Raw genomic sequence first — 15,070 nt, 5'->3', positions numbered from 1 at the left:
GATCTAACCTGTCCCTTTTGAGAGAAACCAACTGTTTCAGGCTCAGAGTGTGCTGGCTTTGAGAGGTGCCTGCAGGGAAACTCCTGAACTTCACCACCTCCTGCACCTGGGAAGGAAAGAGCAGAGGACGTGCAGAGGAGACACGTTGAGGTCCCACAAACTGTCCATTATAGAAGTGTTTATAATGTTGGAGTGACCTGATGTGCCTCTCATGGCTTGAGGAGCTCTGGCTGCCAGTGAGAAGTCCTGCTCGCATTTTTATTTGCCTGTTTTTCTTGTGCAGGGGTTGTCATTTAAAAATAAAAAATAAAATAAAAAAAAAAAGGGAGGAAAACAAGTATGTGCCTGTTTTTCCACACAGTGCTATTGCAGACACCAAATGTGCTGGTTTTTTTCCTGAGAGGAAAGGTGGGCTGGTTCAGATACTACAATAGGAGTCAGTGCTGATTCTGTTTGACCTTAAATTAATTATTCTGGAACTAATAGTGGTAATTGCTTTGGGAATGGCTTGGATTGTTTGTTTGGGTTTGGTGTTTTTTTTTCTTTTTCTTTTGGTTGGGTTGGTTTTTTCAAGCTTAAAGCTGGAAAAACAAAGGTTTGCCAAATTGCTAGTCACAGGGCTTGTTTCATCCAGGGCAGAACAAACTTTATTGCCTTTGAGAACTTCTGGGCTTAGAAGTGCTGCTGGGTGGATAGTTCTGGAGAGAGCAGTGTGTGCTTTGTGCCAGAGCCTTGTCTCACCAGTGTCTACTGGGATGTGAATTTACCTTCCGTGTATCACCACTGCAGCCTGGGCAGTAAAATTGGGAACAGTTGGGGTTGGAAAACGCCATTTTTCTTTTAGCAGATTCCTCGTGGGTAGACCTAGAGGTTGGTTTAGCCTCCCGTTCACGTGTTTCACTTCTGGCTGGAGGATGTTAGCTGGTGGGGTCTTCCAGGGGGAATTTTCTCAAGGGCCTGTTGCCTTAGCAGGATGGAGAACTCCAGGTGTGATGGGAAGAGCAACCTTTAGTCCCCTTGTTCTGCCTGAGGAAGCAAAGAAGGCCTTGTAACTTTGCCAACGTCTTTCAACTTTGAAGCTTCTTCTGCCAGTCAAAGTTTTGGGCTTCATGAGGCAGCTCTGAGCAATTGAGGAGCTGCCTTCCGTCACGTTAATAATTTTCTCTGAGGTTGAATGACTTTATGTTGAATTATTCTGAGGTTGAATGACTCTTTTTACACTGTCAAAGAAATTTGTATTTTGTTTGCGAGCTCTGGGTTTGCCGTGCACATCCCTGCAACCAGCTCCCCATCTGACACATTTTGGGCTTGTGTGTGCACAAAGTGGAATGGAGAGGAGGGATCTCCTGGCTGAGGTGGGAGCAGCCAACATAAAACTGAGATCAATTTGACATGTTGGCAGCTGGAGCTTCCCCTTTCCCTCCCCAGACTGTAGCAAATCCCTTCATGTGTCCCCAGTGATCTCATGTGAGCTTAGAAGGACTGGGATGAGGTTTGCTGAGGAGGAAGAGGCACGTGGACCTGACTCTGTGGGAGTTCTGTGCTTACTTTAAGGGTTTGCAGGATCCTTAAGGTCAGTCTGGACCTGGCAAAGAGTACATAGTGGGATGAACTCCAACATTCATCAGGGTGGACATCATCATCTTTGCTTTGTTTGTGTGCTGCCTAATTGCAGTATGGTCCTACTTTATAGCAAGACCTTCTTGGTGCCACTGCAGCTCCAGTGATGACCGTGAACATAAAGCCATTTTCACAGTTCTCTGGTATTTTAGGAATTCTGGAGCTATTGTTTGCTGACTGTGCAGCTGGAGTGTGGGAGGAAAGCAGAACACCATGGTGGGTGTGGGAGGCCAAGGAAGTACGTGAAAATGGGCTCAAGGGGATGAACTTCATCCATAAAATACATGGAGCAAGTTGGACTTATACCAAGTCAGCACCACAACTGTTTTAGTCCAGGTTAAACATCATTGCAGACTAGATCCACAGTGCAGTCTTGGTCAAAAGCAATGACTAAGCCCAGCTTTGCTCTGTCACAGGAGGGGAGTTAATGACACAGGAACCAGCCTCTCTTCATTTGCTGAACTCTCATTATTTATTGTTTCAATAGACAGGACTAAATAAATATTCAACAAATAGCCTTCCTGACCTTAAGTGATTGTGGTGTTCTGATTATAAATAAACTGAAAATCTGAATTCTTGATTCTGTGCAGCTCTGCTACTCAACCCTGAGTTAAAAACACTCCCTCCTCTATCAGCACGTTCCAGTTATTAACCTGTTCTTATCTCAATCCACAGGTTTTTTCCCTTCCCTGATTCTCCTGCCCCATCCCACAGGGGAAGGGATGCTGAGAGAGCGGCTCAGTTGTCAGCTGGGCTTAAAGCACAGCAGCCTGCCTTGTGTTTTCCAGTGATAAAGCAGGGATTTAGGCCAAAAATCTTGTGTTAACACGCTTCCTTTGCCTCTCCTTTCCCAGGGCAGCCACTGACCACAACGTTGACAACACCACAGCGATCCTCAGGGAGTGGCTGAAGAACGTGCAGCACCTCTACCACGATGTGGAGTGGAGGCCAATGGAGGAACCCCGGTGAGTAGCACAGCGAGGGGCTGACCTGGTTTGCTGCTTCCAAACCAGGAGCTGTGCTAAAAGGTCCAAGCGTTAAAATGTGGGCTGCTTGTTTCGTGGGGTCTGTCCCGTTAAAATTGTGTTCTTATGATAAAAAGGTAAGGGAAGGTCTCTGTGAAGAGGTCTCTTGACTATCAGGAAAGCAACTCCTGCAGATCTTCGAAGAAAGCATTTTCCATTCAGTTATTTAGCATCTGCAGCTGCTCTCTTTGCGTGGTAAACAAACCACATCAAGAGCTGCAGGGAATTAAAACTATCATGCTTTATTTGCAAGGAAGCAGAGAAATCGTAGCCCATTCCCTTCATATGTATGAAAGCTCTGAGACATCAAATATTCAGTAAGTAGTGAGCCAGAGAACTAGATTTAATTCAGTATATCATGCCTTTGCATGACTTGCAGGACCATTGCTTTGAAATATGATGTGTCGGGTTTTTATTGCTTTAATTTTTATTTATTTTTGAGATCAGCTGTTCCTGGTTTTGTTCTGTTTTCTATTTCTTCCATCAAGGAAAATGACATCAGTTTCCCCTTCCTTTAGGCTTGCTTTTATTTTCAAGGTCCTCAGTGCGCTGGTTGGGTATTTGTGGTACAAATCCACAGGGAACGCTGGGTTTATTGACATTTTTAATCCCTTCGTTGGAGTTGAGTTTTCTTCCTGTCAAACTTGGCTTTTTTTTAATTTCTGCCAAAAGCTTTTGCAATTCTTAGCTCCTTCCCTGGCTTATGCAGGCGCTGGTTCAAAGTCCTGTGTTTTTATTCCACGTAGGGATCTGTTCCTGAGTTTCCTGACATCTCTGTAACAAAGCCTTTGCTTTTGGACCTGACCCTGAGAACAGAGACGTGCACACAGCCGTTGGTGATGCGTTGTGGGGTCGGGGGGTCGAGTGTTGGGGTGTTTGGAGACTTCAGAGCTGTTCCTGGGATGTGTTAACAGTTCCTAGGAATGCCCTAAGATCCCGGCAGAATCCGGATTGCCTTCGTCTTCACATCCCAGCTTTGCTGATCCTGCAGGGCTGAAAGGAGCTGGATTTGCAGGCCAGAGGGGCAGATGAGTTTCTACAAGGGGGTCAGACAGGGTAAATCAGCTGCAGTTCATTTTGGGGGGGTGGGGTGGGGTACCCTCTGCTGAAGGAGTTCCTCGGTTGGATGGTGCCGCTTCGCTGGGTCGTCAGGAAACACTGTGGCACTGCTTGTTCCCCGGTGCCCTCTGAGCTTATGCCAGCACAGAACTTGGAATCGTTCTCCCTCAAAACCTCTCCTGGGTTGCCTGAGGTGACTCTTAACGCTGTTTTCCTTTCGGAATGAAAGCAGCAAGGGAACTCTCTTTTTTTTCCCTCTTTTTTTTTTTTATTTTCTTTTTGACTGGTGTAATAAGGCCCAGACGTGTTTTGCAGTCATTTTTTTTTTTCTTTTCTAGGTCTTACCCAGAAGAAATTGGTCCAAAACATTGGCCAAGCTCCCGATTCACTCACGTGATGAAGCTGCGCCAGGCTGCCCTGCGTGCTGCACGGGAGAAGTGGTCAGACTACATCCTGGTAAATGCAGCCTTTGACTTACTAACTGCCCTCAGGCAAAAGCTTTTCAGGTGGTCACTTGGATGCCAGGGACTGTCAGAAAAAGTTTTCTCTGCGTGTAAAGACAAATTGAGATGTTGGGGGAGTCAGGGAAGCTCCACGTCTTTGCCCATCTCACTGCTGTGTCCTGGGGGCAGCTGCCTCTGGGCTTGCTGGTAACAGCAATGTGCCCTGTGAAGCCAAACCCACCAGCTCACTGTTTTGGGGTTCTTTTTGCCAACTGTTGACTTATAGAATTATTTAGGTTGGAAAATACCTCTAAGGTCGTTGAATCCAACCATTAACCCAGCACTGCCAAGGCCACATCCACGTGGCTTTGAAATTCCTCCAGGGACGGTGACTCCACCTGGGCAGCCTTTTCCAGTGCTGGACAACCCTTTCAGGGAAGACATTTTCCCCAGTATCAATCCCAAACCTCCCATGGTGCAACTTGAGGCTGTTTCCTCTCATCCTGTCCCTTGTTCCCTGGGAGTCCAACTCCAGGATGAGCCCTCCCAGCTCCCTCAGGTGCTCCTGGTGCTCCAGACTCTTGCCCAGCTCCATTCCCTTCCCTGGACATGCTCTAGCCCCTCAGTATCTTTTCATGAGGGGTCCAAACTGATCCCAGAATTTGAGGTGCCTCCCCAGTGCCCTGTCCAGGGGGACAGGCACTGCCCTGGGCCACATCTGCCACGTGCCTCTGGCTGCCTCCTTCCCAAGGGAGTGTCAGGGGAAGCATATCATTGCATCTGTTAACAAATTTCCTCTTCTCTTCCTCCTCTAGTTTGTTGATGCAGATAATTTACTGACCAACCCACAGACCCTGAACCTGCTGATAGCAGAAAACAAGACGCTGGTGGCACCGATGCTCGAGTCTCGCTCCCTCTACTCCAACTTCTGGTGTGGCATCACCCCCCAGGCAAGTGACCTCATGAAGGGTGTTAGGGGACTGTGTGAGATGCATTCTCAAAGGCTTCCTACCCTGTAACTGTGGAGAAATGGGCATTTTTTTTTTTTCCTATTCCGTGAGCTTTCCCATCTGCTTCAGTAGTGTCCTCCTGAACAGAAGCTGCTGCAGCTCTTGAAGTGTGCAGGGGTGGAGTAACCTGTGTATTAGCATGTGAGGCAGTCCCACTAACTACACAAAAAATACTGATAAGCAGACTAGAATTTTTTTTTTAAGGTGGTTTTATGTGTTTCTGTAATGGCCTTAAAAGTCTTGGTGCATAATTTTAGCTTAATTTTCCTGTGTAGTGATGCTAATCCGAGAGGAACTTGCTTTTCTTTCCACAGCTCTCCATTGTGTGTAAGTTATTTTTCTCACTTGTAAACAGATATAGTTTAAAACCACCCTTTACCTTGTAGGGATGTGTGTGTGTAAAACTGGTACTTGATGCTGAGCCTAAAAAAAATCAAGTTTCATGTTACCTTTCCAAACCACAGAAAGTATCAGTCACAAAAATATTGTATGGTAGAAATAGTGTTATTTTAAAGCCAGCATGAGGCTGAGCTGTCACTTTTCAAGCTGACCTACATCACTGTGGTGTGGTAACTGGCTGGTGGGTAAGTCCCCACCCAGTCACTTGCTGGATCCTGCCCAGTGGGACGAGGGAGCAAATTGGAAAGGCAAAAGCAGGAAAAAAACCCCAAATGAACCCGAAAGCAACCCTCATGGGTAAAGATAAAGATCGTTTAATAAGTGAAGAGGGGAAAAAAGCCCCAAACAAATGATACAAAATCAGCACTCTCCAGGCTGCTTTAAAGAAAATCGCTGTGTGCAACCAAACCCAGTACAGTCACCTTGTCCATTAAAGGGTTTTGCCATAGAAGGCACATCTGTTGTCACAGTGTTTCTTTGCCTTTTTTTTCCTTTGATATGTTCTTGATAAAGCTCTGGATGGGCTTTCCAAGACATTCAGGCTGAAATAGGGACTGTAGTTAGTGGCTTTTCTCCCAGGTAAGGCTCAGTGATGAGATCAGCTCTTTGACCTGTTCTCCAGTCTGCTCCTGACCTGTGTACTGTCATCCTTTGAGGAGTCAGGATCCTAAGCTGTGTGCTTCTGGAATAGCAGAAGGGTGTGTATTCTCTTGAAATTTTTTCCCTGATTGCCTTGGAAAGCTTTAGGATTTCCTTCTTAATTCCACGCCTGAGTCTTGCTTCCTTATTCATAAAGCTACTGCACAGACAAATGTGTTTAATCCTGAGCTTCCCTGGGGCAAGCTCCACATTCCTGCCCTTCCCTACCCTCCTGTTATTCCAGAGACCTAATCTGACATTAATTGTTATTATTGCTGGAGCGAAATAAAGAGCAAACTCAGTTTTCCCATTTCCTCTATTTATCTGGCACAAAACATCATTATTACTTCCCAGTGTTACCAGGGACACAAGTAGGGATCAGAAGCAGGATGAAAAGATAACAACTGTACTGGGTCAGAGGAAAGGTCCATCTGATAAGTGACAGTTCCCTGCAGATTCAAAAATAGTGAGTGATACTTCCCCAAATTACTTCTCTGTCCTCTGGCAATCCCCTTCTGGTTTTTTGAGGAGTATACTTGTCTTTAAATCTCTCAGGATTTTTTTTTCTTCTCAAAAAAATCACTGTCTGAATCTATTTTTTGGCACCTACACCATCTCATAGCAAGGAGTCCCACAGTTCGAACTAAGTGTTTGAATAAAAACAGCAGAAAAAGGTCCTGAACTTTCCAAATTCTTGGGAAGTAAATATGGAGATAAGAAAAGGGGCGTGGGGAGGTGCGTTTCCTTGTTTCAGTTTTTGTTTTAAAAGGGAGATACACATTTCCTAGCGAAGGTATCGAGTGTTTTTAAGGTTTTGAAGGCTAAGTCCTGGGTCAGCCGTGTTTTCCACAGGCTGAAGTGGATCTCTGCCACGTGCACTCCCTCAGCCCTACCTCCCCAGTAGGAAGTTTCCATCATTTACCAGCATTAGCTGAGAAAAGGAGTGGGAAAAACCTTGCAACAAATGCATCTTGTAGAATTGGGTGGGGAAAAAAAAGAAAAACACCGCTCAAGTGAACAGCAAAGTTGCTCTTTTAACTTTCCGTTTTCCTCTTAGCTGCTGCTCTTTGTTTCTGTGCACAGTCCCGGGGCTTCGTGTGCTCAGCCTTGCTCTCCCAGGGGACCTGGGGAGGGAAGAACAGCTGGAGCATGCCCTGAAACACGGCCTCCCTCCGGCACTGAGCCATGGCAGGCCAAACCCAGCTCCAGGCAGCCTGACATTTAGCTGTCACGGAGCAAACCTTGGGAGAGAGAGCACGGCCGCAGAGTGGATGAGCTGGAGTCTGTCTCGACTGCCCGTGATTTATGAGCAGTGAACAGCCCCGACACTCCAGGGCGAGTGAGCGGAGGAGGAAGGTTTAGTTTCCACAGTCTTTCACCTGTGGGTGTTCTCGGATGCCTGTTCAAGGTTGGATGTGTTAACCCTTCCTTTGGCTCTACCCACACGCTCCTTTCCGTGGCAGGTTGGGATTTCTGGTCCTCACAGGGTGGTCAGAAAGTGTCTGAAGGGCATGGGAGGAGGGTGACAGATACATAAACGGGCACATGCACCACACCACGCTTCTGCACAGCTCAGAGCAGAGTGAATCTGCCATGATGTGCTCAGCCATTGCCTGCATGCTCATGGAAAATACAACATAAACAGAGCTTTAACTTCTTTCAGTGACTCATCATTCCTGTAAGGCCCGGAGTCTGCTCTGGATTCAACCATCCAGATGTCGGATTGGTGTTTCAGGATTTTCTTTCTGGAGGAATTTAGTGTCTTTATTTCCAAATCTGATAGATTTAGCCATGTGAGCTGAACACTGTGGGTACAGGGAATTACCCACGAGCTGACTAAAAACCAGACAGGCTCAGGAGTGAATATCAAACCTGCTTGTCCCAGGATAGAGGAAGCAGGGATTCTTACACAGCTGATGGAAACTGAGATGTTGCCTTCACTGCAGTGACACGAATGATTTTTTTAAGGCCATGGTCAGCATTAGTTTGCAGCTCCTGTTCTGTGAGACACTGGATGGCCTTTGTGCCTGATGAACGTGGAGGATGTCGTGGATGCTCGGGCTCAGCAGCTGTGTGCAAAAAAGAGGTTTTTGAAGAGCCAGGAGAACATAGTCTGAGGTTTGAAGGTCCATTGCAGGGGAATTTTGCAGTGCAAACTTTTGGGTCTCCAAGAACTGCTGAAAAGGAAAGAGAAGGTCAATCTTTAACTTTTGGGATGGAGACTTGACTAAGCCCTTTTCAAATGGGAGATGCTGAGAAAGCTGATAGTTGAGCCCAGGGTGAGAACTTTTGCCAAGGAGCATCTCTGAGTCAGGAATCTCTCCAGCAGCTCCCTCTTTGTGATTTCAGGGCTATTACAAAAGGACCTTGGAGTATCCCCTGATTCGGGAATGGAAGAGGATGGGCTGTTTTGCTGTCCCCATGATTCATTCCACGTTCCTCATTGACCTGAGGAAGGAGGCCTCCACCAAGCTGATGTTCTACCCCCCCCATCAGGATTACACCTGGAGCTTCGATGATATCATGGTCTTTGCCTTCTCCAGTCGCCAGGCAGGTATGTCTGGAGCTTTTGCTGGGCAGGGTTCACTTGTAGAGACACACAGACCTCTGCTGTGAGTTCACAGGCCAAAAGTCCTGTGTCGACTTTGGGGGGGGTGGGGGTGTTTTCAGGCACTGCTCCCTTTCCTCTTTGGAATCTGGTGAGGGATAACCAGCACAAGTGACTGGAAAGGCAGTTTTGGGTTGCAGGTGGCTTCAGAGGATGTGGGAGCTGTTCTTGGCACGGGGGGGCAATGTTCCAGAGACAAAATGTGTGGCTTCCACCCACGGTTTGTGTCACAGCAGGGAAACACAGGTGAGAGTGGAAGGCCAGGTCTGTAGGGGAGGTATCTAAAGTAGCTGCTTCCAGAAGATCCGTGAGGAAAGGGGTGAGGGCAAGAGGCTCTTCTTAAATTACAGAATGGTTTGTGTTGGAAGGGACCTTAAAGCTCATCTCATTCCAACCCCCTGCCATGGGCAGGGACACCTTCCACCAGACCAGGTTGCTCCAAGCCCCATCCAGCCTGGATTGGAACACTTGCAGGGAGAAGAAATCTTTTTCAGCCAAGAGCCAGTTAGAGCTGGTGTGAGAGCAGTAATATCTCATGTTGTGTGTCAGGGGTACTTTGTGGGAACACAGAGCACTGAGGTCCCTGGGGCACAGCAGGGACACCACTCTGGCCAATACTGGGATCAGGTTGTACTGGATGGTGGGAGGGTTTCAGTTAGCCCTGAAATGCAGTGATCTCTTCAGCCAAGTCACAACCTCCATGTCCTCTTCCTTTGCCTGGAATGGCTGTTGGTGTTTGCAGAGAGCTCCAGGTGTCTCCGAGACATCACTGTCCCTTAAGTGCCTGGTGCTGCTGCTGTTTGTACTTGTGGTGAGGATGTTTAGTCCCGTTTATTTTTGGAGAGTGGAACTCGTGAATATTCTGTCTCCGGTGAAGTCCAGGCTGGCAGATGTGTGTGCAGCAGTGTTGTAGCTGAAAGGAGCTCCCAGGAAGGACATTAATGGGATGGCCAGCTGTGTTGGAAAGGGGACGGTTGCTGAGGTGAATTAGCAGGGAAAAGTCATAAATGGGTCCCCTGAGTGATGTGCAGTTGGTGCTACCTGTCCTCTGTAAAAGAGGTTACGGTAAGCAAGAAGAGCTGCTCTTTGGGGGACAGCCAAGGGAAGAAGGATTATTGTTGTTGTTGTTGTTGGCAGTTGTTCTGCAGGGAAGGCAGGCTGAGACTGCCTTCCCACCATTCCCAGACCAGCGCAGCAGCCACCAGCTGTCTGTACCTTCCCTTTTAGGGCTGCTTCTGATTGGAAGGTCCTGACAGCACCAAAAAAAGATGGTGTTTTCTTGGCAGACCGAGCAGGGCTTTTTTAAAATCAGCTTTGAGAGGATGAGGAACATCAAATAAGACAAATTATGGAGGAGAGGCAGCAAGAGTTGAAAGAGAGGAGCCCTTGGGAGGCAGAGGTGAGATGTGAACTTGCAGAGCCGTTTCGTGGTCCTGACTTTCAGAGTCAGAACATCTGTATAGAACCACGGCATCAAGACCTCCAAGATCATCAAGTCCAACCACTCCCCCAGCACTGCCAAGCTCACCACTAACCCGTGTCCCCAAGTGCCACATCTTGGCTCCAGAGGAGAATTGAGGTTTGAGGCTGGAGGGCAAAGCAGGCTGCTTCAAATCTGTCCCCCCACATCTTCCCTGTGACAGCTCTCCCAGAAATGCAGCATCCCACCAGCGTGGTAAGGGCAGTGCTTTAGCTCCAGCTGCTTCAGAAGTATTTCAGGGATTCAAATCCATCATTTTTTTTCCTTCCATCCTAGAGCACTTTGGCTTTTTCCAGGGCTGGGCCATGACATGAAAGGCTTTGCTTCAGCTGTCTGGCCCGTTGATCCGCTCAGACTGCTGGCTTGTGTCCTGGGCTGAGTTCTGTCACCCAGGACAAAAGGATGACAAAATCTTTCAGAAATGTGAAAGATGTGTGGGCTTTGAGGTAAACTTCTCTTTGGAGTAATTTCAGTTCCCTGAAGTCATAAATAATGTTGGCTTTTGTTGAGGGCAAGTACTGGGCTTAATGCCTCGGATCAAGCCATTGATTTCCAACAGGGAATGTACTAATGGAAGCAGCTGTTTTGTCATGCTGCAGAGAGATGGTCCCACTTCTGCTGAGAGAACGTGGCCTGTGGTGGAAGTCCTGACTTTGAATAAAAACTCAGTGTGGATGTGGCTTTGCCAGCACTGGACTCTGTAGAGCCCTTTGCACTCCCAGGAGAGCACTGAGCCAGGCTGATCAGCCTTGGTTGTCTGGGAGTATCCCAAGGTGTCCCTGCCCATGGCAGGGGGTGGAATGAGATGATTTTTAAGGTCCCTTCCAACCCAAGCCATTCTGGGATCTCCTGAGCTGCCTTTCAGCCTGAGCTAGAGAGGGGGTCCCCCTCCCCATTTTATGGGAGCTTTACCTATATGGGAACTTCATGGTAACTTTTATCCCAGAAAGAACAGGACCATTGGCGTGAATCTGCGCAGATTAAGGGTGTTTAAGCCAGCGGAAGGTAAGAACAGAGATCAGTGAGCCAGATAAGATTAGTTGATTAGATCAGTGCCAAATCCATTAATGTCAGCAGGTAGTGTTTTTTTATTCTGCCGTTTACCTAAATTGCAGCTGACAGCTGAATGTGTTTTGGCAAGTAGCATAGCCAGCAATTTACTTGCAGAACTTAAAATGAGAGAAAAACTGGGGTCATTAGTGCCGACAATTCCGCTCTGCTAAAAATACCAGGGATTAGGGAAACTAATAGATGAAAGCATCGGCACACCAGGTAGTGTCTGCTTTTCATTTATTTCCTAGAGGGAGGGGGGTGGTTGTCCTTGTTCCATTATAAAGAAAAAGAAAAAGGCATTTTTTTGGCCAGTTGTGTGGGTTCTAACAGCTCTGATTGGGGTTAGATAATAAAGGGCCTTAGCGGAACTCCGTGAGAAACAACGGAAATAAATACTTTCCTTGGCTTCTCTCTGTGTGGCTTTTAAGTGTGTTTTGCCTGATGTGACATCAGGCCCAGTGCTGCCACAGCTACAGCCAGTGGTGAGCAAATCCTTGTCATCCCAGATGCTGATGCTGGGATACTCCCAGGGAACAGGCAGTGGGTGGGTCTCTTCCTTGCAAAGGAACCCGCTCCTAGGAGAGGCTTTGCAGCTTCTCTTTGTTTCCTCCCTCCACCAAGCAGATTCAAAAGCTTTAGAGTAGAACAGTGTTATGGTACCACCTCTGTTTAAAAGCATCTGTTCTCCTTGCTGGAGTCTCTCCCTACGATTATCCTCTAACCCTTCAGGGCACAATGAAAAATTAGTCTTGGAGAGGAAAGGACCACATTTGGTGGTTGTCATACATATTCCTCAAAGTCCTTTGCCAGCACAGGTGAAAATGTTGCCTTTATTTCCTAGCTGAAGCAAAAGGAAGCAGTGATAAAGAATAGAATGATTTGGTTTAGAAGGGACCATAAAGCTCATCTCATTCCACCCCCTGCCACGGGCAGGGGCACCTCCCACCAGCCCAGGCTGCTCCAAGCCCCGTCCAACCTGGCCTGGGACACTTCCAGGGATCCAGGGGCAGCCACAGCTTCTCTGGGCAACCTGTGCCAGGGCCTGCCCACCCTCCCGGGGAGGTTTCCTCCTAATCCCTAATCTACCCCCGCCCTCTGGCAGCAGGAAGCCATTCCCCTTGCCCTGTCAGTTCGTATCTTTGAAGAGTTAGTTTAGAGAGCAAGCTGGGATTGGTTTTGCTGCTTGCTGCCAGCCAGGCAGAACAGCAGATGGCACTGGAATGGTTTTGAATTGTTTGCTTAGGAGGCAGAACTCTTTGGGACCGAGGTCCTGGCACAAGTTTGATTGTGGCTACGTAGCCACAGAGCGATGAGATCTGCTGGTAACAGACCCGGTTCTTGTTTCTGCTTTTCTGTGATCCCCAGGAGTACAGATGTTCATCTGCAACCGTGAACACTACGGATTCCTTCCCATGCCCCTGAAACCACACCAGTCTCTGCAGGAAGAAGCTGAGAACTTTGTGCACACACTGATCGAGGCCATGAGTGAGTTGCTGTGCCCTTGCCATGATGGATCCCCCTCCCATGTCTGCATCATGGGGGGATCCATCCCAACCCCCTGGGATCTGTGATGGAAACGCTGATGCAGGATGTACCTGGAGGTGATGTTTGGGATCTGTGCTCTCTTTCAGTCGACCGCCCTCCTGTTGAACCCTCTCAGCACATCTCTGTTCCTCCCAAGCACCCTGACAAGATGGGATTTGATGAAGTAAGGACCCTGTTTGCTGTTTATTGTCTTGCCTTCCCACTCATCACCTGGAGGGACCTGGGTTCTCCCTGTAGCTGGGCTCCCAGCCATTTCCCTTGGAGTATATTATCTTTTTGCTTAGTCACCTTTTTCCTGATTACTCATCTTTCGGATTGGCACCTTTTGCAAGGAAAAAATAGCCATTGTTTTGTGGGGAGAAGTGCTGAGCTCAGGGCAGCAGAAGGGAAAGGGCTCCAGGAGTGGTCTGATTTTTGCTGTGGAGAAAGGAGGACATTCAGATCTGTGGGCCCCTGGGACCTGCTACAAAACCCCTGTTTGGGAGTGCAGGTTTGGGTGCAGGGGCAGTGCCCAGCGAACCTTTGGTCTTCCTCTCTTGGTGCTATGGATGTGAGGCTTGGAACAACCTGGTCTAGCAGAAGGTGTCCCTGCCCATGGCAGGGGGTTGGAACTAGATGGTCTTTAAGGTCCCTCCCAACCCAAATCATTCGGTGATTCTGTGTTTTAATCCAGCCAGGGGGACGTGGCAGAAGTGAGGCTGAAAAACAGGTTATTTAATTCCCCAGTTCTGACTCCACAGAGCAGCTTGGCCGTCCTTCCAGCTGGGACAGACACTGGTCTTTTGGGAAAGCTCTCCTGCTTTCCAGTGGCAGGAGGGAAGGATTTCTCTCACCTGAGAGAGGCACTGGAGAGCCTGGGGCAGCTGGGTGATCTGGGCTCACAGCTGGGTACCCCCAAGAGGGGTGCAAACCATGCAGGGGGAGAAGGGTGGAGAGGGATCTGCCATGCTTTAATGAACTGGTGTCTGTGTTATTCCCAGAGCCAGCAGCCCCTGTGTGTGCAGCTGCCAGGGAGCCGTGGGAGGGGATCAGGAGGGCCTTTGTCTTTTTGGTGTGTTCTGCTCCATCTGTTTGTGTGTCTCGTGAAGCTGAACCCGATCCGGCCGTGTGTGTTTGAGCATCTGTGTTTAGGGCACAGCTGGTCCACGTTTTTTTCCATGTTTTTCCTTTGTGGCTGCGCTTTATTTATCCAGTTTATTATTTTTGCATTTGTCCTGAGCTGGAATTCGTTCCGCTTCTTACTGGGATGAGGTTTTTGCCCCCCGGGCTACAACGCTGCACTTGTACTTGTCTTTCTGGGACTGAAAAGTGTCCTTGAGCCTCTGAGGTTTACCTGCCACGAGGGCTTCAGTCCTCAGCCCTCCAGAGTCTCTCTTTGAGGCTTGGATGGAGCCCTGCCCAGACATCTCTGTCCCTGGCCTTGGCTCTGAGCAGCAGCTTCTCAGTGCCTCAGAAGTAATTACAAAAATCCTCTCTGTACTGTGACCTTGTGCTGGGATGGTGGCCCTGCTGACAGTCCTCAGTCCAGGCAGTGGGTAGCATTGTGGGTCAGTGTTCCTGTGGCACTGAGGCTGCAGGTGGCTGCATTACTCTGTGTTTAATATAAACCTAAACATCCCGTGTCTTTGGAAATTATAGACTTGGGTGTAACTGGTCTCCCCTCTCTTCTGCTCACCCTCAAAGAGCAAGTTTCCCCCCGTGAACATCCATCAAAAGTGGTTGTTAGGAAGGGGGTGAGCCTCCAGGCTTTCAACTCAAAACCAACTCCAGTTTTTTGACACATTCTAAGCAACCCAGAATATAAAAACACCTGGTATTTTCACAAGACCTGCCTTTCCAGAGGGGCTGCTAGAGGAGAGTGGATCAAGACTTCTCCCTTTTGCCTCCCTCCCCAACCAGGAGGCTGATGATGTCCTTCTCTTCTCCCCCAGATTTTCATGATCAATCTGAAGCGTCGGAAGGACAGGAGGGATCGGATGCTGCGGACTCTCTATGAGCAGGAGATTGCTGTCAAGATAGTGGAGGCTGTGGATGGAAAGTGAGTTTTGGCTGGGATTGATGATGTTTTCATTTGCTTAACTCCTCCACAGCATTTCCTTGGATGCCCTGACTTTCTGGTGGGGCAGGGTGGGCTGAGGGGGGAGGTGAACACCGCTTTTATCTCCCTGACACCTCCTTTTATCTCCCCC

The 15,070-nt window shown here is 48.4% G+C and overlaps 2 protein-coding genes across 2 annotated transcripts in view; one reads left to right on the top strand and one right to left on the bottom strand.

Moving 5' to 3' along the window:
* The window catches only part of COLGALT2 (collagen beta(1-O)galactosyltransferase 2), a 43,307-nt gene that overhangs the window by 23,680 nt on the left and 4,557 nt on the right, over positions 1-15,070 (top strand). Inside the window, exons 2-8 of the mRNA XM_027900503.1 lie at positions 2,475-2,585; positions 4,043-4,160; positions 4,963-5,097; positions 8,545-8,749; positions 12,702-12,821; positions 12,968-13,044; positions 14,813-14,919. Of these exons, the coding sequence (XP_027756304.1) occupies positions 2,572-2,585; positions 4,043-4,160; positions 4,963-5,097; positions 8,545-8,749; positions 12,702-12,821; positions 12,968-13,044; positions 14,813-14,919 (776 nt within the window). The 5' untranslated portion in view covers positions 2,475-2,571. The remainder of the gene's footprint in view (positions 1-2,474; positions 2,586-4,042; positions 4,161-4,962; positions 5,098-8,544; positions 8,750-12,701; positions 12,822-12,967; positions 13,045-14,812; positions 14,920-15,070) is intronic.
* RGL1 (ral guanine nucleotide dissociation stimulator like 1) overlaps positions 8,202-15,070 on the bottom strand; it is a 64,348-nt gene continuing 57,479 nt past the window's right edge. The window contains exon 19 of the mRNA XM_027900501.1: positions 8,202-8,214. The gene's annotated coding sequence lies outside the window, so the exon portion shown is untranslated. The remainder of the gene's footprint in view (positions 8,215-15,070) is intronic.

Source organism: Empidonax traillii, unplaced genomic scaffold (assembly GCF_003031625.1).
Source record: "Empidonax traillii isolate 1590-97213 ecotype Southwest subspecies unplaced genomic scaffold, ASM303162v1 scaffold734:size1267433, whole genome shotgun sequence".
In the NCBI taxonomy this organism is placed as follows: Eukaryota; Metazoa; Chordata; class Aves; order Passeriformes; family Tyrannidae; genus Empidonax; species Empidonax traillii.
This window is presented reverse-complemented; position numbering and strand designations above follow the sequence as displayed.